The 16,359-nt window shown below is 48.0% G+C and overlaps 1 protein-coding gene across 1 annotated transcript in view; it reads right to left on the bottom strand.

The window, feature by feature from the left end:
- Positions 1–14,334, bottom strand: part of EYA (eyes absent-like protein) — a 74,071-nt gene extending 59,737 nt beyond the window's left edge. The window contains exon 1 of the mRNA XM_086777365.1: positions 13,992–14,334. Coding sequence (XP_086633491.1) covers positions 13,992–14,216 — 225 coding nt within the window. The 5' untranslated portion in view covers positions 14,217–14,334. The remainder of the gene's footprint in view (positions 1–13,991) is intronic.
- Between the last annotated feature and the right edge of the window lie 2,025 nt (positions 14,335–16,359).

The raw sequence follows: 16,359 nt of genomic DNA, 5'->3' as shown, positions 1-16,359 counted from the left end.
GCACAAGGGGCTTGGACCCCTCCACCTCTTCTCCCCCAATCTTCTCCACCTTTTTGCAGTTTTCCTTTTCCTAGAAGCTGGCACCCATCTCTCCCTTGCTCTCTTCTATTTTCCATTGGTCGACTAGTCCCTTCAGTACCTTCAGTGCCTGCTGCACCTGCTGTACCTTCAGTATCTGCTGTACTTTCAGTACGTGGGTACCTTCTGTACACCTGCTGTGTACCTGTTGTAGGCAAGCAATGATGTATCTGTCAGAATATGCAGCGGAGATGATGACAAAATCTGAGAACACAAGAGCAAGTGCACTGCAGAAAAAACACAGCAATGGAGAAGGAGAGAGAGAGGCATGTAACTCTGCTCTATATACACAAGAAAATCCCGAATAACTGATACAATGAGTGGGGGGCCATGGGGCCATTTTATATGGCCCCATATGAGCAGTCGGCCAGCATTAAGGACAGCCGACAGCCTCTCTGAAGTCCACGACCAGGTCAGCTTCAGTCGGCCAGCCCCAGATGGTCCACGACCTGGTCAGCTTCAGTCGGCCAGCCCCGGATGGTCCACGACCTACACCAACTTCAATCGACCAGCAGCAAAGAGAAGCAGGTTCAATCGGCTAACACCTGGACCACTCAGGACAGCCTCCCACACCTGGTAAAAAATAGAGAAAAATAGGGAAAAATATGGAGAGTAGAGAAAAATATGGAGAGTAGGGAAAAATGAGAAAACGCCTAATCCGGGCAGGCACACCCACAACAGAGGCCCTGGTGTAAATGTACAGACAAGAGATGACTTCTAACACCCCCTCAGCTCCTGGATGTGGAACCAACCCCGAGGAGCTGGAGTGCCACCAGAGCATAGCATGAGGTAGAGACTTCATGAAGAGGTCCGCCGCATTGTCCTACGTCGAACAATAAAGTAGCAAGATGTCACCAGCCAAGATCTTCTCACGTACAAAGTGATCTTGTATCTCTATGTGCTTGGTCCGGGCATGGAAGTCCGGGTTCCGAGCAATAGCTATACAGCTCTAGTTATCGCACTGGATGACTGTAGGCTCCTTCTGTGGAAACCCAATCTCGCCAAGCAACCTCCGCAGCCACACAACCTCGCAAGCAGCACCACAGGCAGCCCGGTACTCTGCCTCTCTCGATGATAAGGCAATAGTTGGCTGCCTCTTACTGCTCCAAGAAACTGCTCCTGAGCCGAGGGTAAAACTGTAGCCTGTTGTAGATCTCCTCGTGTTTGGATCTCCTCCCCAATCTGAGTCACTCCAACCTTGGAGTCTGACTCCATCCATCAATCCCCCTCCTGTGTAGAAGAGTACAAGATCCTTCGTACTCTGCAGATACCGCAAGATCCGCAATCCTGCGTCCCAATGAGACTTCGGCGTCTGCATGAATGAGCTCAACAGCCCCACGCAAAAGCTCAAGTCCAATCTGGTGTTTAGCAACAAGATCAATGAACCAACCAGCTTCCGATACAGGGAGGCATCAACTGGCTCACAAGGATCATTCACCGTCAACTTTGTGTTCGGGTCCATCATCGACGTAATAGGCTTGCAGTTCTCCATCCCAAAGGCCTCAAGCAACTCATGAACATACCGGTACTGAGAGACAAAGAACCCCCTCTGGGTCTGCCAGATCTCCAATCCCAAGAAGAAGTGGAGTAAGCCTAAGTCGATCATCCCAAACTCCTTTGACAAGGCAGCCTTTGTCACTCCAATGTGCTCCACATGACCGCCAGTGAGAATGAGATCATCCACATAAAGGATGATTAATGTAACCATGCCGCGTTCCCGAAAGAGATACAGGTTGGGATCCGCAACCAATCTCTGAAATCCAGTCCGGAGAAAGAAGGAATCAATCTTTTGATTCCAAGCCCTAGGAGCCTGTTTAAGACCATACAAGGCCTTCCTTAACCTGTAAACCATCCCTTCTGATCCTGGAACCACAAAGCTTGGAGGTTGCTCAACATACACCTCCTCCTGCAGGTCACCATTAAGGGACACAGATTTGACATCCATCTGATACACCGGCCACCTCTGAGAAGAAGAAAGGCCAAGAACGGTCCGAATCGTGGTCATCCTTGCTGTCGGTGCAAAGGTATCCTCATAGTCAATGCCTGGCCGCTGAGCATAACCCTTAGCCACGAGCCTGGCTTTGTGTTTGTCCACCGACCCATCTAACGCATATTTGGTCTTAAAGACCCATTTGACACCAATGACTGACCGTTTTGACGGCCTTGGAACCAACTCCCAAGTGTTGTTCTTCTCGATGGCATCCAGTTCCACCTGCATGGCTTTCCTCCAAGTATCCTGTGCAAGGGCTTCCTTAACGGAAGTGGGCTCTTTGTCCCGCATGATACAAGACATCAAAGCATAGTTTACCTGTAAAAGCTTCGCTGAATGACTTTTGTCACGGACTCTGTGCGATCTTCGAGGTCCGTCCTCTGTGGTCCATTCGGAGGGAAGCTCCGTGACACCTGACTCCCAAAGGGTGTCTACTAACCACCTGGGTACTCGAACAGAACACGGAGCCTCCTACTGCTGTGGGGGCTCAACCTTCTGAACTGACTGTTGTGGTTGTCCAGCTAGAACAATGGACTGGGAATCATCATCACGATCCTCTGGGTCTCCAAGAAGTGGCGGCTCATCCACAGTGGAAATCGTAACATGCTAATCAAAGACCACATCCCTGCTGACAGCAATCTCATTCCTCTCTGGATCAAACAATCTGTATCCCTTGGAAAGAGAGTTATATCCCACAAATATAAGCTTTTGGGACTTGGAGTCGAGCTTCCCCCTCTGCTTCTTTGGAATGTGTACATACGCATCGCTCCCAAACACACGGAAGTGGGAGACGTCAGGTTTCCTGCCAAAGTATGCCTCAAAGGGAGTCATGTTAGGTACTGAAGTCGTCGGAGAACGGTTGAGGATATGGACAGCCGTAGCCATAGCCTCTCCCCAAAGTGGACGAGAAAGATCACGATGCTCCAGCATCATCCTCACCATCTCCACCACAATCATGTTCTTACGTTCTACCACTCCATTCTTGATGGCGAACCTGTTTGGCCAGTTCCCTCTTGATGCCATGATCTGCACAAAATCTAATGAAAGCATTTGAAGAGAATTCACCTCCTTTGTCAGCCCTGAGAGTCTTTACCTGCAATCCACACTCTTTCTCCACTATCACATGCCACTCCTTGAACCGAGCAAAGGCTTGGTCCTTCTGAGAAAGGAAATAGACCATGTGAATCTCGAACAATCAACATGCAGCATAAAATATAGAGATCCTCCCAAGGATGGTGTCTGCATAGGTCCACACAAGTCGGTGTGAACCAACTCCAATGGTTTCGAGGCCCGCCTGGAAGCCTGCTTCGGAAAGGATTCCATGTGCTACTTACCACGTATGCAAGAACTGCAACATCCTTGCCTGCTGCCAACATCTGGCAAGCCAACCACCATCTGGTCCCGGAAAGCTCGCCGCAGCGCATCCACATTTAAGTGGCCAAACCAAAAGTGCCACAAGTCACCAACCTGAGAACCTATCAATGAGGAGAGTGCGGAGAGTTTGTAGATACCATTCTTCACGCCGCCTTCCCAAACAACCTGGCCAGTCTCGCGGTTCCTTAGAGCAACTGAATCCTCCTCAAATTCCACCCGGAAGCCAGTCTTGCAAACCTCATGCACTGACAATAGATGAAAACCAAGTGCTGGGACGTAAAGAACACGAGAGAAATGCATAACCCCCTTGCCATTAGGAATGATCTATCAAAAGTGCGCAGTGGAAATGATGACCAGATCTGGGGATACAAGAGCAAAAACGCAATGCAGAAAATAACAGCACAAGAGAGAGAGAGAGAGATAGAGGCGTGGAACTCTGCTCTATATACACAAGAAGAATCCCGAAAATGATACAAAATGTGGCAAGGGATTGGGGGCCATTTTATATGGCCCCCCTACAGCAGTCGGCGTGCTGTAGGGCAGCCGACAGGCTCAGCATCTCCACGAGCAGCCACATGTACCAATCGGCCAGCTGTCCTGAGTCGGCCAGCACACATCTGTGGTCGGGTACATGCAGGTACAGTCGGCCAGAAGCTAGAGCCTCTTGCCAGCTCAGGACTACCACCCAAGCCACAGAAAAATAGAAAAAAATGTGGGGAAAAATATGGGGAGTGAGGAAAAATGATAAGACACCTACAAAGGGCAGGCACACACACAACAGAGGCCCTGGTGTATATGTATAGACAAGAGATGACTTCTAACACCCCCTCGCAGCTCCTGGCTGTGAAACCAACCACAGGGAGCTGGGATGCCGCCTAAGCGAATCCTAAGATAGCGACTTCGTGAAGAGATCCACCGTATTGTCCTCTGTCGAACAGAACTCTAGCAGGATGTCATCAGCAACGATCTATTCACGAACAAAGTGCGTCTGGATGATCATGGGTTCCTCTAGTGGAAGCCCAATCCTGCAATGCAACCTCTGCAACCTCACCACCTCACAAGCAACCCGGTACTCTGCCTCTGTCACTAACAAGGCAAAAGATGACTGCCTCTTACTGCTCCAAAAAACTGCTCCTGGGCCTGAAGTAGATCTCTTCGTGTCCGGATCTCCTCCCCAAACAGAGTCACTCCAACCGTGGAGTCGGACTCCATCAATCAATCCCCCTCCTGTGTAAAAGAGTCCATGATCCTTCGCATGCAGAAACCACAAGATACGCAATCCTGCCTCCCAAAGAGTCATCTGCAACCATGAGCTCAACTGCCTCATCAGGAAGCTCCCGTCCAATCTGGTGTCCATCAACCAAAACAATGAACCATTCTGCTTCTGAGTCAAAGAGGCATCACACTGTTCACAAGGATCAACACCTGTTACGGTGCAAAGCCTAGTCCTGGAAACCTGTTGAAGGCCACGCAAGGCCTTCTGAAACCTGTCAACCACCCCCTCTGAATCCAGAACCACAAAGCCTGGAGTATGCACCTCCTTCTGCAAGTAATCAACTGCCACCTGCCTGGCTTTCCGAAAGGTCCCCGTGGAAAGAACATCCTCATCTACAGGAGTTTCTTTGTCCCGAATACTACGAGACATCAGAACATAAGTTACCTCTTCAGTTTCCTCTGGCTGACGAACACAAGAACCACCAACATAAGTTACCTCTTCAGTTTCCTCTGACTGACGAACACAAGAACCACCAACATCAATACTAGAAAGTTCCTGCCAACTGCTGCCATCAACTGGCAAGCTATCCACCATCTGGTCCCGGAAAGCCTGTACCTGCACATGTCCACACTTAAGTGGCCATTACCAGACTGCCACTCATCACAAACCTGAGGACCTAGGAGAGAGAGTGCTGAAAGCTTGTAAACTCCATTCTCCACTCCGCCTTCCCAAACCACCTGGCCTGTTGCTTTGTCTCGAAGAGCAACAAAATGATCATCAAACTCCACCCGTACGCCAATCTTGCAAACCTGATGCACTGACAACAGATGAAAACCAAGTGACGAAACATACAACACCTGGGAGGAATGCTTCCCCCCTCTGCCATCGGGAACCATCTCCATCCTGCCCTCACTGTGAACTGGGATAGTGGATGTATCCCCAGTAAGAATGTGACCATAATACCTGCAGAGATCCTGTAACTCTGAACGAGAAGGAGTCATGTGCCTAGAAGCACCACTGTCTAGAATCCACTCCCGAGTATCCATTGCGGAGAATCCTCCAACCTCCTCCCTGCCTGAAGAAAATGAACCATCGGTGTCCATCACCTCCAGGTGCACAAAAGCCGGAGTCTTCATGATTGCTGCTGAGGAATCTTCACCCTTCTCGGTCTTCCGCTTGGGACACTGCCTCCAATAGTGGCCTTTCTCGCCACAATCATTACAAGTCCTCTCTGCCTTTAGTTTCTTGCAGTCAATAATGGACTTCTTCAAAGAAGGCTTCTCCGATGAAGCTTTCCCTTTGCCCATGTTACGGCCTTTCGACCGTTGGCCAATTAAGGCCTCCGAATCTCCACCCTGAGGAGGGTTCGTGAATCGTTCCTCCTGGTCCAAGACCATGGGCACAAGCTCCTCCCACGTGATGGTGCTGAGCCTGCCACTAGTAATCAAAGACGAGTAAAATGCTGAGTACTAAGAGGGCAAATGCGACAGCAACGTTATGGCCATGTCCTCTGACGATATCTCCTTCCCAGCCTAAAGAACTTCCTGCTGAAGAGCCTGCAGCTTATTAATATGCTCCTGCATCGTCAACGACTTTGCAGGGCTCATAACCCGCATCTTTACTTCCAAGGAAATCCTCTTCATGGGCGATACCCTGTTGTAAAGAGAAGCCAAATGCTGCCATATACCTCTGGCTAGCGTCATATGCTTTACATGATTGATTACCTGCGGTGTGCAGTTGAGGAAGATAAACGAACGGACCCTGGCGTTGACACGATCCCACATCTGTGCCTGTGCCTCCCGGTCCTTTCGGATCGACAGTAACTCCCCTTCCTCTACTTCCGGCCGTGGAACCCCAACGACGACGAAATCAGCGAGGTCGTAAGACTCCAGAACAGATTCCATCATAACCTTCCATATGCCGTAGTTGTTCCCGTCCAACTGACAGTCCACCGGGAACGTGGGGAGTGTCGGGATCTTCACATGTCTCTCGGCAATCTCTAACAGATCAACCATTGCGGGGATGTACTCTGAAAAGGGTGGGTGGGTGGGAACAAAGAAGAACTTACACCTGCAAGTGGCTGTCCAACAGATCAGCCCGCCGTCCTCTTGCTTCTCCTCTTCCCGAACAGTCCACCAATCAGCAACACAACAGTCCCCCTCTTGCTCACACAAATCCCAAGAACTATCTAGAGCCTAGGCTCTGATACCATGTCAAAAGTGCGCAGCGGAAATGATGACCAGATCTGGGAATACAAGAGCAAAAACGCAATGTAGAAAATAACAGCACAAGAGAGAGAGATAGAGGCGTGTAACTCTGCTCTATATACACAAGAAGAATCCCAGAAATGATACAAAATGTGGCAAGGGACTGGGGGCCATTTTATATGGCCCTCCTACAGCAGTCGGCTTGCTGTAGGGCAGCCGACAAGCTCAACATCTCCACGACCAGCCACATGTACCAGTCGGCCAGCACACATCTGTGGTCAAGTACATGCAGGTACAGTCAGCCAACACACAACTGATGTCGGGTACATGCAGGTATAGTCGGCCAGAAGCTAGAGCCTCCTGCCAGCTCAGGACTACCACCCAAGCCACAGAAAAATAGGAAAAAATGTGGGGAAAAATACGGGGAGTGAGGAAAAATGATAAGACACCTACAAAGGGCAGGCACACCCACAACAGAGGCCCTGGTATATATGTATAGACAGGAGATGACTTCTAACATAATCTCCATCCGGCCCTCACTGTGTATTGGAATTGTGGAATTGTCGCCAATGAAAATGCGACCTGACTGCCGTTTCAGATCCAAAAAGAAGTCACGGGAAAAAGTCATGTGCCTGGAAGCACCATTGTCAAGAATCCACTCCCGAGTATCCTTTGCGGTGAAGCCAACTGCCTCCTCGCTCGAAGACGATGAAGCATCTGAGTCCATCATCTCTAAGTGCACAAAGGCTGGAGTCTTTGCAGCTGCAGTTAAAGAATCAACACTCTTACCAGTCCGCTTAGGACAATTCCTCCAATAGTGGCCTTACTCGCCACAATCATTGCAGGTCCTCTCGGCCTTCAGTTTCTCTCGGTCTGCATCAGGCTTCTTCTCAGAAGACTTCCCCGATGAAGCCTTCCCTTTGCCCTTGTTGTTGTTATTACGGCCTTTCGACCGTTGGCCAGTTAAGGCCTCCGAACCCCTATCTTGTGGAGCGTTCGTAAATCTTTTCTCTTGGTCCAAGACCATGGACACAAGCTCCTCCCGTGTGATAGTGCTGAGCCTGCCACTAGTAATCAAAGAAGAGTAGAAAGCTGAGTACTGAGAAGGCGAATGCGAGAGCAATGTGATGGCCATATCCTCTGATGATATCTCCTTCCCAGCCTAAAGAACTTCCTGCTGAAGAGCAGGCAACTTGTTAATGTGCTCCCGCATCGTCGATGACTTTGCAGGATTCATAACCCGCATCTGTACTTCCAAGGAAATCCTCTTCATGGGCGATACCCTGTTATAGAGAGCAGCCAAATGCTGCCATATACCTCTGGCCAGCATCATATGCTTGATATGATTGATTACCTGCGGTGTGCAATTGAGGAAAATGAAAGAATGGACCCTGGCATTGACACGATCCCACAACTATGCCTGTGCCTCGCGTTCCTTCCGAATCGAGGGTAACTCCCCTTCCTCTGTTAGAAGTCATCTCCTGTCTATTTTTATACACCAGGGCCTTTGTTGTGGGTGTGCCCGCACTTATGAGGTGTTTTCTCATTTTTCCCCACTCTCCGTATTTTTCCCCCATTTTTTCCTATTTTTCCTATGGCTTGGGTGGCTTCCCAGGAGGGCCCATGTGCTGGTACTGGTCCACGACTCCATATATGTGATGGCCGACTGCTAACAGCTGGCCGACTGGCTATATTTGGTGGTCGTGGAGTTTCAGGGCCAGTTGGCTGCCTTTAGCACAGGCCGACTGGGTGTTTGGGGCCATATAAAAATGGCCCCATGGCCCCCACTCCATTTAGTTGTATCATTTCTTGGGATCTTCTTGTGTATATAGAGCAGAGTTACACGCCTCTATCTCTCTCTCTCTTGTGCTGTGATTTTCTGCACTGCGTTTTGCTCGTGTTCCCAGATCTGGTCATCATCTCCGCTGCGTATTCTGACATGGTATCAGAGCCTAGGCTCTAGATAGTTCTTGGGATTTGTGTGAGCAAGAGGGGGACTGCTGTGTTGCTGATTGGTGGACCGTACGGGACTGTTCGGGAAGAGGAAAAGCAAGAGGACGGCGGGCTGATTTGCTGGACAGCCACTTGCAAGTGTTAGTTCTTCTTTGTTCCCACCCACCCACCCACCCTTTTCAGAGTACATCCCCGCAATGGCAGATCTGTTTGAGATGGCCGAGAGGCATGTGAAGATCCCGACACTCCCCACGTTCCCGGTGGACCGTCAGTTGGATGGGAACAACTACGGCATATGGAAGGTTATGATGGAATCTGTTCTAGAGTCTTACGACCTCGCTGATTTCATCGTTGTTGGGGTTCCACGGCCGGAAGTACAGGAAGGGGAGTTACCGTCGATCCGAAAGGACCGGGAGGCTCAGACACAGATGTGGGATCGTGTCAACGCCAAGGTCCGTTCGTTTATCTTTCTCAACTGCACACCGCAGGTAATCAATCATGTAAAGCATATGACGCTGGACAGAGGTATATGGCAGCATTTGGCCTCTCTTTACAACAGGGTTTCGCCCATGAAGAGGATTTCCTTGGAAGTACAGATGCGGGTTATGAGCCCTGCAAGTCGTCGACGATGCGGGAGCATATTAACAAGCTGCAGGCTCTTCAGCAGGAAGTTCTTTAGGCTGGGAAGGAGATATCGTCAGAGGACATGGCCATAACGTTGCTGTCACACTTGCCCTCTCAGTACTCAGCATTTTACTCGTCTTTGATTACTAGTGGCAAGCTCAGCACCATCACGTGGGAGGAGCTTGTGCCCATGGTCTTGGACCAGGAGGAACGATTCACGAACCCTCCTCAGGGTGGAGGTTCGGAGGCCTTAACTGGCCAACGGTCGAAAGGCCGTAACACAGGCAAAGGGAAGGCTTCGTCGGAGAAGTCTTCTGAGAAGAAGTCCGTTACTGACCACGAGAAACTAAAGGCACAGAGGACCTGTAATGATTGTGGCAAGAAAGGCCACTATTGGAGGCAGTGTCCCAAGCGGAAGACCGAGAAGGGTGAAGATTCCTCAGCAGCAATCATGAAGACTCTGGCTTTTGTGCACCTGGAGGTGGTGGACACTGATGTTTCATTTTCTTCAGGCAGGGAGGAGATTGGAGGACTCTCCGCAACGGATACTCGGGAGTGGATTCTAGATAGTGGTGCTTCCAGGCACATGACTCCTTCCCGTTCCGGTTTACAGGATCTCTGCAGGCTTTCTGGTCACATTCTTACTGGGGATACATCCACTATCCCAGTTCACAGTGAGGGCAGGATGGAGATAGTTCCCGATGGCAGAGGGGGGAAGCATTCCTCCCAGGTGTTGTATGTTCCGCCACTTGGTTTTCATCTGTTGTCAGTGCATCAGGTTTGCAAGACTGGCGTACGGGTGGAGTTTGATAAGCACTTTGTTGCTCTCCGGGACAAAGCAACAGGCCAGGTAGTTTGGAAAGGCGGAGTGGAGAATGGAGTTTACAAGCTTTCAGCACTCTCTCTCTCAGGTCCTCAGGTTTGTGATGAGTGGCAGTTTGGTAATGGCCACTTAAGTGTGGATACGCTGCAGGTGCAGGCTTTCCGCGACCAGATGGTAGATAGCTTGCCAGTAGATGGCAGCAGTTGGCAGGAACTCTCCAGTATTGATGTTGGTAGTTCTTGTGTTCGTCAGTCAGAGGAAACTGAACAGGTAGCTTATGCTATGATGTCTCGTAGTATTTGGGACAAAGAAACTCCTGTAGATGAGGATGTTCTTTCCACGGGGACCTTTTTGAAAGCCAGGCAGGTGGCAGTTGATTACTTGCAAAAGGAGGTGGTTTCTCCAGGCTTTGTGGTTCCGGATTCAGAGGGGGTGGTTGACAGGTTTCAGAAGGCCTTGCGTGGTCTTCATCAAGTTTCCAGGACTTGTTTTTGCACTGTAACAGGTGTTGATCCTTGTGAGCAGTGTGATGCCTTTTTGACTCAGAAGCAGAATGGTTCATTGATCTGGTTGATGGACACCAGATTGGACGGGAGCTTCCTAATGAGGCAGTTGAGCTCATGGTTGCAGATGACTCTTTGGGAGGCAGGATTGCGTTTCCTGTGGTTTCTGCGGCATGCGAAGGATCGTGGACTCTTTTACACAGGAGGGGGATTGATTGATGGAGTCCGACTCCACGGTTGGAGTGACTCAGTTTGGGGAGGAGATCCAGACACGAGAAGATCTACTTCAGGCCCAGGAGCAGTTATACGTAGCAGTAAGAGGCAGTCATCTTTTGCCTTGTCGAGGAGAGAGGCAAAGTACCGGGCTGTTTGTGATGCTGCTTGTGAGGTGGTGAGGATGCAGAGGTTGCATTGCAGGTTTGGGCTTCCACTGGAGGAACCCATGGTCATCCAGAGGCACTTTGTTCATGAACAGATCGTTGCTGATGACATCTTGCTAGAGTTCTGTTCGACGGAGGACAGTACGGTGGACCTCTTCACAAAGTCCCTATCTCAGGATTTGCTCAGGCGGCACCCCAGCTCCCTGTGGTTGGTTTTACAGCCAGGAGCAGAGAGGGGGTGTTAGAAGTCATCTCCTGTCTATTTTTATACACCAAGGCCTTTGTTGTGGGGTGTGCCCGCCCTTATAAGGTGTTTTCTCATTTTTTCCCACTCTCCGTATTTTTCTCCTATTTTTTCCTATTTTTCCTATGGCTTGGGTGGCTTCCCAGGGTTGGCAGGATGGCCCATGTGCTGGTACTAGTCCATGGCCGACTGGGTGTTTGGGGCCATATAAAATGACACCATGGCCCCCACTCCATTTAGCTGTATTATTTCTCGGGATCTTCTTGTGTATATAGAGCAGAGTTACACGCCTCTATCTCTCTCTCTCTTGTGCTGTGATTTTCTGCACTGCATTTTGCTCTCGTGTTCCCAGATTTGGTCATCATCTCCGCTGCGTATTCTGACATCCTCTTACTCCGGCCGTGGAACCCCAACAACAATGAAATCAGCAAGGTGATAAGACTCCAAAACAGATTCCATCATTACCTTTCATATGCCGTAGTTGTTCCCGTCCAACTGACGGTCCACTGGGAACATGGGGAGTGTCCGGATCTTCACGTGCTTCTCAGCCATCTCAAGTAAAACTGCCATTGCGGGGATGTAACTGAAAAGGGTGGGTGGGTGGGAAAAAAAAAGAACTTAAACCTGCAAGTAGCTGTCTAGCAAATCAGCCCGCCTTCCTCTTGCTTCTCCTCTTCCCAAACAGTCCACCAATCAGCAACAAAACAACCCCCCTCTTGCTCACACAATTCCCAAGATCCATCAAGAGCCTAGAGCTCTGATACCATGTCAGAATATGCAGCGGATATGATGACAAAATCTGAGAACACAAGAGCAAGTGCACTGCCAAAAAAACACAGCAATGGAGAAGGAGAGAGAGAGAGAGAGAGAGAGAGAGAGGCGTGTAACTCTGCTCTATATACACAAGAAAATCCCGAATAACTGATACAATGAGTGGGGGGCCATGGGGCCATTTTATATGGCCCCATATGAGCAGTCGGCCAACATTAAGGACAGCCGACAGCCTCTCTAAAGTCCACGACCTAGTCAGCTTCAGTCGGCCAGCCCCAGATGGTCCACGACCTAGTCAGCTTCAGTCGGCCAACCCCAGATGGTCCACGACCTGCACCAGCTTCAGTCGGCCAGCAGCAGAGAGAAAAGCAGGACCAATCGGCTAACACATGGACCACTCAAGACAGCCTCCCACACCTGGCAAAAAATAGAGAAAAATAGAGAAAATTATGGAGAGTGGGGAAAAATGAGAAAACACCTAATCCGGGCGGGCACACCTACAACAGAGGCCCTGGTGTAAATGTACAGACAAGAGATGACTTCTAACAGTATCTTTCAGTGATTATATGTATTGTGGCTAGTTCATTTTAGTGTTGACGAGTGTATTGTTCATGAGACAGTGCCCAAGGACGTTCACACCTAGTCGGTGTAGGTCAGTCAGCCGCTAAGCTATCAATTGCACTCAACATCTCTTTCAATCTACAAACATGAAATACAAAACACATGTGAACTCCATCTAGGAGATGCAATTTGTAAGCCACCTCATGGATCTTTTTCAAGATTAAATAAGGTCCAGAATAACTCGAAGTTCCCAGGACTTTAGTTTGGTTAGCATAGAATTGTCCTACTCTATTCTACACACCCCGTATGCTCTCTCTTGCAAACTGCAGTATCTCGTATTGTTGTTTCAAGAAGTCAACCGTAGCACCAACTCAGACTTTCTCTAACTCAATCATCCACAAGGCTCTAGACAAATATCTATACATCAACATAAAAGGCCACATCTTAGTAGCAAAATGCTTTCCTTTAATCTTCCCAATTAGCCAGCATGAAAATCCTTCACATACCCCTAGACCCACTACAATCAGTTAGCACAAAATCCTTCACGTGTCCTTGGGTATGTACTATGAAGTCAAAATGCAGATTGTTGTATGATCTTTCCAATTAACCAGCAAGAAACCCTTCACTATCCCTACATCAATTACATCCTCTCTATTTACAACAATGAATGTGAGGCATGCAATCTTGAGACTGGGTAATAAGAGAGTTAAGGACCATGAGGTTCTGGATACATAGATTTTTGCCTATAAATGGAATCCAAGATCCTGCAACCTCGGCCACCACCAACACTACATTCAGCTTTACGAAGAAGGGGATTCTATAGAGCCAGGCAATTACTGAACTATCAAGGTTATTCGTAAAATGACCAAGACATGTGCAAAATAGAAATGCTTGAGGAGTCTCCTTGTATATGAGATATATACTCTTCTTGTGTAGTAGGCACGTTGATGATGTGACCAATTTCCCATGACATTTAAGTAATGACTAGCACCTGTATCTTCAAGTGCTATCCCAGTTACAATGTAGTCTTTTTGTGGGAATTCCAACTAAATTAGAGCTACTTCAGAGGCAGGTTTTGATTTGACTTGGTCAATAGGGGCTCTAGCTGCCTACATGCGTAATATCTCTGAACAATAGCCTGAGCTTGCTAGAGGTAAAAACATGGGTACGAGAAAGGAGGGGAAAGCTAATATAACCAACTCCAAAAACATGTCAGAGTGCACAAAACATGTATAAAGTAATAAACACATGATCCTTCGGACTTGACCTCTTCATAGAAGAAATAATCATCGCAGACTTGAATGATCAACTTTTCCCATCGCCTTCCCAGCTTGATACCGTATCGGGAATCCTTTAAGCCCTTGAAATGCTGTGCATATCTTCCACTTGCCAGAGTCTGGAATATAATCAGAGTCTCATCAAGATCCCAAACAAATACCCTGCTTGCACTTGCACTGGCTCCGTCTGATCTCTGCCCGCTATGTTCTGTCATGCCTGGGGATGCTATGCTTCATCTGACCAATCGGACTGCCCGTCGTCCGCTCTCATATAACGTGAACCAAAATAGTTGTCTACCAGGCAAAAAAAACAAAACAAAACAAAACAAAAACTCACATAATCTCTTAAAGTGGTTTAATTCATGAAAAAAAAGTTGGGAATATTCTTGGAGGAGACAAGGTTAATGCTTTAAAAACCACCAATGCTTTAATCAACATTGGGTTCTCCTTGAGCCACCAAGTAGGATTTAGCACGATATGAGGTAGGTGGAAGACCGATACTCTCACGTGGCTATGCATGCAACAGTACCACAGTTGCTTTACGCGATTGCATGCTTAGCGCATGCATGTAATAACGAAGCGATAGTTGGCGGCTCGGATCAACTAGAAGAGGCTAGAGAGGGGGGGTGGGGAGAATGGGAATCGGACGACGAAATGAAGAGAGAAAGGGAAGACAATGGAGAAGAATGGCTCGCGAAGAAGCGACAATAGGATTTTTAGCCCTCTTGGGGAGGATAGTGAGACCTCCTCCATGGGGAGGTTCAATTGGCAAGTGGATATTGCTTTGAGGGAGCTTCAAACAGGGGCTAAGGAGATGAGGACAGAGAGAGGAGGGGAAGAAGGGCTAGAGATAGAGATGGTTCCTGCTACTACTGCTTTAGAATAAATAAGGTAAACAAGATTAGAGGATGCACTTGGAATGTTAAAGAGGTTTGAAGGACAAAAAAAAATTGCAACCTTTTGGGGGATGGTGAAAGATTGGAATCTATCCATAATGACTATCCAAGAACATAATTTAGTGGATACTAAATGAGGGAGGAGAGAAAGTTTAAGAGATTGGGTAGTTTTGTATGGGGGGTGAAATCAGGTTATGGTGGGGTTTTGTCTATCATTAAGAAAGACTTAAAGCCTATTATCATTGCCAACCATCCCAATGGTAGGATTCTAGCTGTGGAGATTCAGCTAGATGAAGAGAAGCTTTGGCTAATCAACATATATGGGGCTCGTAATCACAAAATTAGGGGGGAAATGTGGGAGTGGATCTATAAATTAGACATCCAATGCCCTTGTATTCTGATGGGGGATTCCAATGTGGTTGTGAAGCAACTAGACAGATGTTGGGGAAGCACAATCATGATGGGACAAGAGAAGAAGAAATGGGATAACCTTAGAGGAAAATTAGGATTGACAGATGGATGGAAACTAGGACCTTGGGGTTATGACTTGGGACACACTTATTTTAGTCTTCAATACATGGGGTCATCCTCTAGAATAGATAGAGTCTTCTTTAGCCATCCTGGAGAAAGTTTGCAAATGAGATGCAAGGCATCATCAGAAGGGTAGGCAAACTGGGAGCTCATTAGAAAAGACAAGAAAGGCAATATTGGGGGAATCTATTAGATGTTTTACAAAAGAAGAGGCAACTGAATGGCTTGTCTAGGATGGAGATGGACTAGTATTTGGAATGGGTGCACCAGAGTTTCTAGAAATTCCTTATTAAATCTGAATATCTGGTGGACTCATAAGTTTACAAGGATCTCCGGAAGATTGAATAACATAGGCTTAAGGAAACTAGGGGACATTTGGGACTTTTCCTAAGCTGGCTGAAAAGAAATATAGCAAGTTGTGAGGGAGTTCATACTACAATAGAGTGACGTTCAGCTCTTGAGATCAGTATTAGATAAGGTTGAGAAAAGCTGGTCTTCCATAGCATTTAATGAAGCCTCTTGGTTTCAGGACTGGACCTGGTTCATTGGGGTCAATCTAGATAGAATCAATACTAAGACACTGTATGAAGTGATGTGTAAATATGAAATGAATGTTAAATATTGCAACAAAGTTTGGAGAGTAAGCTGGGAGACCTGAACACCTGGAGGAAGAGGTAAAATCTGATCTAGGAAGCATTAATCCCAGTGAAAGCTCAAACCTTTTTGTGGAGAGTATGTTTGCTGGCTTAACCTCTTGGGTTTAAACTTCTCCAAGGGAATTTCATAGTTGGGACACCAGATGTAAAACATCAATTGAAGAGTGGAAACGTGCTTTTTGGGATTGTCCTACATTAAGGGGGCTCTAGGGGAAAATAGGTAAATGGGTAGAAGGCAACTTGGGGGTGAGGGGATATTGGGGGGATTGGTTACT

The sequence above is a fragment of the Cibotium barometz genome, chromosome 38 (assembly GCF_041138505.1).
Source record: "Cibotium barometz isolate CiBa-2024 chromosome 38, ASM4113850v1, whole genome shotgun sequence".
Taxonomy (NCBI): Eukaryota; Viridiplantae; Streptophyta; class Polypodiopsida; order Cyatheales; family Cibotiaceae; genus Cibotium; species Cibotium barometz.
The sequence above is the reverse complement of the archived record's forward strand: the minus strand, read 5'-3'. Positions and strand labels throughout refer to the sequence as shown.